At 45.2% G+C, this 9006-nt stretch overlaps 1 protein-coding gene across 2 annotated transcripts; it reads left to right on the plus strand.

Moving 5' to 3' along the window:
* Positions 1-1937: 1937 nt before the first annotated feature.
* Positions 1938-8701, plus strand: Ndufb2 (NADH:ubiquinone oxidoreductase subunit B2). 2 transcript variants are annotated; one of them, XM_021165540.2, is made up of 4 exons: positions 1938-2085; positions 5724-5868; positions 7535-7634; positions 8624-8701. In XM_021165540.2, the coding sequence occupies exons 1-3, from the start codon at positions 1988-1990 to the stop codon at positions 7607-7609; spliced, it is 318 nt and encodes a 105-aa protein (XP_021021199.1). In that variant the 5' UTR covers positions 1938-1987; the 3' UTR covers positions 7610-7634; positions 8624-8701. The 2 variants fall into 2 exon arrangements, with proteins under 2 accessions (XP_021021199.1, XP_021021200.1); XM_021165541.2 differs by having other exon boundaries at positions 7535-7630; positions 8624-8698.
* Positions 8702-9006: the final 305 nt, after the last annotated feature.

The following is a 9006-nucleotide window of genomic DNA, read 5'->3' on the forward strand; positions in this document are numbered from 1 at the left end:
TATTTAGTAAAGCCAGTGAAGTTGCTTAGCAGGTTCCAAGAATAGAGGTGTGTGCAGCCACACCTTCTGGCCTGAGTTCATGGGACCTGCATGACAGAGGAGAACCAATTCCTGCAGATTTCCTCTGACTTCGTGGATGCAGTGGCACCACACACACACACACACACACATAAACAAAATAATGGAAGCCTGGATCTCAGATGGCAGAAGAAGATAATAATCTCTTGATTGACTGTGCTCTGATCACCACATTTATGCCATGGTACATGTGAGCCCACACATAACAACACTCAAGGTCTCCCTTGGGTTTGACTCCTAGGACAGGTTTCCTGTTACATACAAGGGCAAAGAGGCCTACATATGGGCACAGAGGCAAATTATCAATCATATTTGATGCTTCCAAGTCACTAAATTCAAGTCTGGCCTTGATGAGTACTTGACTCTTGAATATGAAACACCATAGCAAATTTCCAATATGTGATGTTGGTACAACACTAACGTTATAACCTAAAACTGCATGTTCTGCAAATCACCCAACCTAACCATAATGTACCAGGGAAGACCTTGTTGGAATCAATATTCTTGGCATCACACACACACACAACCACTAGAACATAGCGAAAGTAATCCTGCAAAGCAACGTATTATTATTAACTTTTCTTTTGGTAAAATGTGCCATAACCCACACTGGCCTTGCAAGAACACTAGGGCGGGAAGTTCAGTTGTTATTCTAATACAGGTGATGACTGTGTCTCATCCTATTGGTAGAGTGCGACCTCAGACTCTGCCATGGTTGGATAGTTCCTAATAGATGCAAGGGAAGGAAGGGGTCCATAGCTCTTGTCGTCAGAATGGAAGGCCTTTGTGTAAACAAGTTTTCCAGATGATTAAAATACTTGAATAACAATTTTACCAGGTGGAGATTTTTAGAGTATTGACTGTTGGTGTGCTAGCTACTGTTTATAGAAAAAAGTCCGTTTCTCACAACCTCTTGGGGTTAGGAGTAGTCTTAGGTTTGGAGTCTATCCAGATTTCAACAGAGGCAATACTGAGAGAAAAAAGCAGGCCGAGGAAGGCGGACTATTTTAATAGCCAGTGGAGCCTTTGTTTCTTAAAGGAAATCTGAAGTGAATGAAAAAATTAAAGTTTTTCCGGAAAGATGACAGTAGGCTATCCTCTAGACCTAATAACTCGGAACAGATATGTATGTCTTGTTTTATGAGGATGAGCTTGAAAATTCACATTCCCTCCCCACTAATGGCAGGAGACTGAGCGCATCTGCGCGTCTCAGTGCATCTATTTGTGTTACAGCTCCCACTGCGAGTACATTTCTACGGCTGAGGTCAGGTCTCGATTTGTTGCCATCTTGGTGGTTGTTGGACTTAACTGGACTGCCCTCATGTCCTTATTTTTCTGCTTGCTTATTACATTAATAACAAGAGAAAATGCCAAAAACCTCGAATTGGCTAAGGCTCAAGGCGTTAGGAACCTTCCCCTATATTCCTGGCCCACTTATTCTGAGTGTGCAGGGTTGGGTTCCTCAGGTGATTCCCGTGCCACCGGTCCAGGTTCTGAAATTTAACACCCTGGCTGATTAGTCATTCAGAACAATACTGAAACAACGATGTTATAAACATTGCGATGTTATAAAATAAACATTGCGTGGTTCAGAAAGGGCTTAGGCCTTTAACAAGGGCCCACAGTGGCAAGAACATCCATGAAAGCACCGTCTATGTGAGCCAAAGCAGGGAGCAGCAGTAAGGTCACCCAAGAGCACCTTGCCAGGCTGTGCCACGAGGCAGCCAGGGCTCCTCCTGAAGGACAACCTATCTGCCCGTTAACATGGAGCCTCTAAGGTCCGCCAATGGCTTGAGCTTGCCCGCTGTGGCCTACCATCAGCCCGGGTAGAGACGTGCGACGCAGTGACGTCACGGGCCGGGACTCGGGGAAGTGACGCATCAGGGGTGGGAACTGCAGTCTTGCTAGTATGTCTGCGCTCACCCGTCTGGTACCTTTCGGTCGCGTCGGAGGCCGCCTGCTCCGGGGCTGCCGCGCGCGGGCGGCTGGAGACGGTGGAGTCCGTCAGTGAGTGTCGGGAGGGGGCGAGGGCTCGGCCGGCTTGAACAGGCAGCGCTGCCATCCGGACGCTGTCACCTTGAAGCAGTCGCCCGGGCGGGTGTATGACACTGCCGCCCGAGGCATGCTGGGTCTTGTAGTTTTGCCTGGACCGAGACTGGCCTTTTAGTTGACCTGGTGGGGTAGAGGTGAAGGGATGGCGCAGGGTTGCGGGAGAGAGGCGTTAACTAAGACCCGAGTGATAAGAATCCAGCCCCGCACAGTCTCCGGGCCTGAGCCTTCCAAGCAGCTGGCTAGTGGAGGTCCGGAGCGCATGGAGACGGGTGGAGATGGGCTCTGAGACAAGACAGGTCCAGGCAGGGAGTGCCTTGGAGGGCAGACACGGAGACCTTAAGGCAGTAAGATAGTAAGTCTGTTATTTTCACCATTAGGTACATTTTTACGATTGAAATTTGACACTTTTTTTGAGCCTCACCGTGTAGCCTCGACTGGCCTGGAACTCGTTAGTGATCCTCCTGTCTCTGCCTTCGGAGTGCTGGGATTAAAGGCGTGCGCCCCCAAGTCGGTGTTTAGATTTGGCACTTTAAATCCTAGATTGGATGCTGTGTCTTACTCATTTTGCCTTCTCTCCACCGGAGATTTGTAATACTTATAGCTTTATTTTGTTGTATTGATATCTCTCTGTCTCTGTCTGCCCATCCCCTTACTCCCTGCCTTCTCCCCTGATCCCCCACCCCTCTCTTTTGACTGAGAGCATATAACCTGGCAGGTGTTGTCCATCGAGATTTCTTTTAAGATCTTCATACCGTTTTGGGGATGCCTCCCGTCCAGTTTCACTACTTCGCTTGGATTTCCCTTACCTCCAACGGGGGAAGGGTTCCACTATTCAACTAAGTTCCCAGCCCTTGGTGTGGTTTTTTGGGCCACAAAAGGTCCAACCCAGCAATAGTTTAGGTGGAAACTTACCTGAAGTTTGGCCTCTGGTAACTAAGTTTCAGTTTCCTTCTCGCTGATTAATTATTACTTTCGCCCTTTCATTATGAGGCTACAGCTTGATTTAGGAGTCTAATGATTAGACCACTTGTCTTGGGTCTCCGAGTCCTCTGAGTGGGATCCCTGTGAATGCCAGCTTCAGCACTTGCCTCCCAGGCATTTGTGCTCAGTTACTGATACTTGAAAAAGGACCTTTTATTTATTTCATTTTAGCATCATGTTTATTTTAATTGGGAGATTCCTCAGGGTGTCTAGATTGCCACAGTGCATTTAGTCTGGCTGAAGCATGACACACAAGTATTTATTGAGATTGTGCCTCCCTCCTCCCCTCCCCCCACCCCTTTTGGGGACAGGGTTTCTCTGTGTACCCCTGACTATCCTGGAGCTCACTTTGTAGATCAGGCTGTCTTCAAACTCACAGAGATCTGCCTGCTTCTGCTTCCAGAGTGCTGGGATTAAAGGTGTGTGCCACTTTGGTCTGGCTGCACAGGTAGATCTTGGGTAATAACTGTTAAATACAGTTGGTAAACAAGGGAATTACAGAAGCGGTTCTGTGATGTTCTTTAAGTTGTGAAGTGATGACACCTGACAGAATGGCTAAAAGTAATAGGTGAACATGCTGTGGGGAGGCCTTGTCAGAGGACTGGGAGTTTGAGGGCAGCCTGGCCTACACAGGGAGATCCTGTCTATAAAAGAATAGAGCATGGTGATAGCATTCCTTTAATCTCAGCATTCAAGAGGCAGAGGCAGAAGGATGATGAGTTCCTGGCCAACGGTGATAGCATTCCTTTAATCTCAGCATTCAAGAGGAAGAGGCAGAAGGATGATGAGTTCCTGGCCAACTTGCGCTAAATAGTGAATTCAAGGACAGCCTGGGCCACATGGTGAGGTTGCCTCATTAAAAATCACCTTTCACACCATCGATAACTAAGATCTCATTCAGAGCCTTCCAACTGAACGTGCTATCAGCTGGGCAAACACACAAAAATAGATCTTTATCACCAAGACAACTTTAGCTGGTTGGAATTTCAACGAAGGGTTATGGTTTGTGTCTGTGTGTATATGTGTGTGTGTGTCACTTGGGACCAAACCCCTGTTAGGCAAGTACTATATCATCGTGCTATACCCCAAGCACAAGAGTTAGGTCTTTAGTTAATAAAATGGAAAATAAAACCAAAATTATTTAATGTTATTTGCTTGTAGGCAACATTCTTGGGCTTTGTCATCAACATGCTTGTGATCACATTTGTAAAACAGTTAGCATCTGTCTCATAAAGTTGTCTTATAAAGTTCAGACGACAGATAACAGCCATAAAGTCCAGTGCGGCGCACGTGGTGAATACTGAATAGCTAGCTAGCGATCTTTCAGAATGGGAGGGAATAATAAAAACAGTCCCAGCTTGTCAACAACCATCAGGGCTGAAGAGCTGGTTCTGTGGGTAAGAACGGGGGCAGCAGAACTTGAGTTTGGATGCCAGCACCCAGAGGGAGAGCCAGGAGTTGCCATCTGCACATATAACCCCAGTGCTGCAGGAACACTGTCAAGAGGCTGCCTGGGCCCAGCCCCAGGCTCAGTGGGAGATCCTATCTCAAGGGGATGTAGTCCAGAGTGACTGAGCAAGACTCACTCTTCTGCTAGGACAAAAAGATGGGCAGAGGTTGGGGAAGAACCATAGGAAAATTGCTATTTACAAATTCTACAGGAACTTTTAGTGCATTTTTTTGCTATGCTGGACTGAAATTGTAGAACATATTTTATATAGGCACACTTGAGATTTTTATATCTGGTTCATATGCATCAGCATATGGTTTGCTGCTGAATAGGTGATAGAAATACCTGCATTAAGTATAAATTACCTCATTTACATTAGAGTCAACTTACACTTACCACAGTCCCAGTTGAAAGTATAGCCCTTATGGAGTGTGTGCCCCAGCTTGCCAACAAATGCCTGCATGACACCTAGCTTAGTCAGGCTTATTGTTGCAGCTTCTTTGCTTTTTTTTCAGAGGAATAAAAAATTTAAAAAAGATTTTCTTATTAACTTTCCTATATGATAGTCTTTAAAATTTCTTTTTTCTTCCACCTCCTGGGATAAGGTCATGCAGCCCAGGCTGACCTTGAACTCTGTGTAGCTGATGCTGAGCTGCCTCCTGCCTTTCCCCCTCCAAATGCTGATGACAGGTCTGTGCTCCAGGGCTTAGCTTCTGTGTGACAGTCTTTGGAGAAAGATTTGCACTAGGGCACAGGATCTATATTCTCTGAAGTACATAGAGAAAGTACACAGAACAGAAATAACTTTGATTTTCCTTTTCGGGGAGGGTAAGTTAATTACCCACTACTTCAGGCTCACAGTCCTTCATACAAAACTGTTGGGGTGGCACCCCATAACCATCACTAATATTTCTGGTGCAAAATGGTGACTATCTACGAAATGAAACCATACATTGGCCTCTGGTCAATTCAGCTACTTTTCCTGCTCCCCAAGTTTAAAGCAAGCTAAATGACAAGCCATTATGTAAAGGAAGTGGGAGCCGCCAATCTGTATTTTATGATGAGATGTGCTAGCTTCAGTTTTAAGGATGCTACAGAAAGCTGAGATGATTTCTCTGAAAGTGGAGTAAGAAGCCGTTTCCCGTATTGCTTTGTCTTCCAGTGCTGGCGGTGGTGTACATATTCAGCCCCGGTACAGGGAGTTTCCCCAGCTTACCCGCTCCCAGGTGATCCAGGGCGAGTTCTTAAGCTCACTCATGTGGTTCTGGATTCTTTGGCGATTTTGGCATGACTCGGATGCTGTGCTGGTAAGTACAGGAGAATAGTTCTAGTCCCAACTTGAGAGCAGGAGAGGGGAGATGCATAGATAGCTTAGCTTGTGTTTGGAGATTTTTTTTCTGTCCAGGTATATTCCTTTACCACCATATTGTCATATTACCTAGTGAAACTTGCCACTTTTGGACCTGTTTATATGTCGATGTACATTGTGGGGATCTGTGATTTGTGGTGTCCATTAGGTAGCCATGTTGGGGGGGGAATTAAAAGTAATTCTAGGATTGGTGTGTTACACTTATCTTCATTTGTGGGTCAAAACTTTTTTGGGGTATTACGTAGCCCAGGTTGCGCTCACTTTCCATATAGGTAGGTAGGACTGTCCCTTAACTCCCTGCCTTCTAAGCACTAGGCAGGCACCATCACAGCCAGCATTAAGTTCTTTTAAAATGCTTAACATCCAGAGGCCCAGAGCAACTATTTTTGGGTGTACTAGATAAAAGATAATTCGTCTTGAGAAAGGGAGTTATTGGTCACTATTCTATTGCTTGTCGCATTTATATAGACTCTTGTTTTCTAGGAAATTACATCCTTAAGACATTGAAATCTTTTGCTTTTTTCTTTGAGACAGGGTTTCTCTGTGTAGCCCTGGCTGTCCTGGACCTTACTTTGTAGACCAAGCAGGCCTTGAACTCAGAAATCTGCCTACCTCTGCCTCCCAACTGCTGGGATTAAAGTCGAGTGCCACCACTGCCCGGCCAAGACATTGAGGTTGGTTGTTGGGCAATGAGTCCCCTGGGGTTCAATCCCCAGCACTAAAAGAAGCCAAAAAAGATGAAATTTCAAAATTGAAGTTTTGAATCTAGGACACTTTGAATTTTAGTAAATTTAGGTTAATTTTCAGGATAGGTGGGGGAAAAATCCGATTTAAATAGCTTCTTCAGTCACAAAACTGTCTTTAACTGGCAATATGGCTCAGCAAGTTAAAGGCACTTTGGGCTTGACAACCTGAGTTCCATTCCTGGAACCCATTTAATGGAAAAAGAACAGACTTCCACCAGTCGACGGACTTCTGCCTCCCCAAGGTGTACTATGATGTGGGCATGCATGCATTCGGCCATATGCACGATAAGGAAATGTAAACAAAGGATACTGCACAGGTTTTTATAGGTTCACAATGGTAGGGTGCTCTGCTTCTGTCCTCTGAGCACTTCTCTGTGCCCTTGCTTCTTGAAAATGAGCTTTGGCTGCACATTGCCTGTTGGAGACATCTGCTGCATTTCTGTTGTATTAGGCTGTAGGCCGTGGATGATACTGCAGCAGACAGGGCTCCAAGTCAGGAGAAGACTGCATCCACTTGAGGCTCCCAAATATCACAGCAGGAGGGAAGGGTGACAGTGAGATACTGCTGAGATGGGAAGTGTTATATGAAGTCTGTGGCCTCCACTTCGTATACTCCATCATAAACACACTCATTGGCTTAGGCTGCTACCTCTAAAAGAATCCCAGCCCCTGGGTAGTGAGTAGATTGAAGTGGGTTGAGCCAGTGGTTAAGGGAGGAGCGTGCTCATGCTATATGTGGCAGGTGTTAGCTGTACTGATTACATTGTTTCTCCTCTCAAGCTTTATTTTGAAACTTAACTAGCTGCATTTATGAGTACAGACCTTTGACCTTGTTTTCTTTTGCTCCCTTGTCACCAGGGTCACTTTTCATATCCAGATCCTTCACAGTGGACAGATGAAGAACTGGGAATCCCTCCTGATGATGAGGACTGACATTGTAAACTCTCTGAACCAGTAGGTATGCCCTAAAGTTTATTTATTTATTTTTTTAAGGATACACACATTTTCATATGCATTGGTGTTTTCCCTGCATGTTTGCCTGTATGAGGGCACCAGATCCTTTGGAACCAGAGTACACACAGTTGTGAGCTGCCGTGTGGTCGCTGGGAATCAGAACCAGGTTCTCTGGAAGAACAACAAGCGCTCTTAACTGATGAGCCGTTTCTCCAGCCTCTAAAGCTTTTTCACATTCTGACTTGTTTTGATGGCTTTAAGCAAACATATCCCAACAGCACGTAGCACCGCCGCCATTTCTGTGTAACCATTTTCATATTTGCTGGCCTGTTGCCCCTTTACTCCTTCTTCTTATCATATATTAAAAACAAAAAAAGTATTTTTAGTGTTAGGTTTGGAACACTAACCACCCATTGAATAAAGACAGGTCAGTTCTGCACAGGTAGGTCCCTGGGTTCAGTTGCCAGCACAAAACAAAGTGTAACAGACCAGAGAGGACCAGGCTTGTTGGTTCTTTCTTTTAATACCAGCACTCAGGATGCGGAGACAAGAGGACCAGTACTACAGGGTTGCGCCAGCCTGAGCTAGTTAAGACCCTGCCAGGAAGAATAGCTGGGTGATGGAACAGCCACTGGGAAGCAGAGGCAGGCAGAGACTCTGAGTTTGTGGCTATCCTGTCTCAAAAAACAAAACTACTAAATAACAACAGCAACAACAACAACAACAGTTCTAGTCTGGTGACTTACAGTTAGTTTATGATTTGAAGCTGCAAAAGCATGCCTGCTCTCACCATTCAGATGGGAAGATGGAATTAATACTAATGGCTAGAGTGGAAAGGGAGATTTTGCTTTTCTCTTCTGAAAGACTACTCAGCTCAGAGCTCAAAAAAAAAAAAAAAAAAAAAGCTTAATTGGATAAACAAGAGTATGCATTTGGATTAGTAAATGTAAATGTAATAGTTCTTAAAACTTAACTGCTTTTCTTTTCCTACAGGAGCAAGGTGAGACATTTCAAGAAATTACAGACTTCATTAAAGGTGTAAATTAAAGTGGCTTGCCAAAAAACGAGGAACTGAGTTCTGTTTCTGATGACAGCTGTCCTTTATTTCCTATCCTCTAACTGCTTGCTGGTCCAGTGGTTTGTGCCCTCTCAGCTGACCCTCTCGGGTCCCCTATGATGTAGGTAGATATTCTTTGAGGCTATCAAGGACCACGGAGATTGTTTCTTGCTTAGCATCACTCACTTGTTAGGTTACCTATGACTCCAAAGCTTACGTGTAACTTACATACCATGCCTTTGCCTCATGTGCGGACAGGTGATGTGACCATATAGATGCTCCAGAGATTGTTGCCCCAGAGGTTAGGGGTCAGGAGAGT

The sequence above is a fragment of the Mus caroli genome, chromosome 6 (assembly GCF_900094665.2).
Source record: "Mus caroli chromosome 6, CAROLI_EIJ_v1.1, whole genome shotgun sequence".
Lineage (NCBI taxonomy): Eukaryota > Metazoa > Chordata > Mammalia > Rodentia > Muridae > Mus > Mus caroli.

What these genes read in the sequence shown, in the direction of transcription:
- Ndufb2 (XM_021165540.2), top strand. Translation starts at nt 1,988, where the DNA reads ATGTCTGCGCTCACCCGTCTGGTACCTTTCGGTCGCGTCGGAGGCCGC. An exon ending in GGAGACGGTGGAGTCCGTCA is followed by an intron (nt 2,086 to 5,723) that starts GTGAGTGTCGGG and finishes TTTGTCTTCCAG; the next exon opens with TGCTGGCGGTGGTGTACATA. An exon ending in ATGACTCGGATGCTGTGCTG is followed by an intron (nt 5,869 to 7,534) that starts GTAAGTACAGGA and finishes CCTTGTCACCAG; the next exon opens with GGTCACTTTTCATATCCAGA.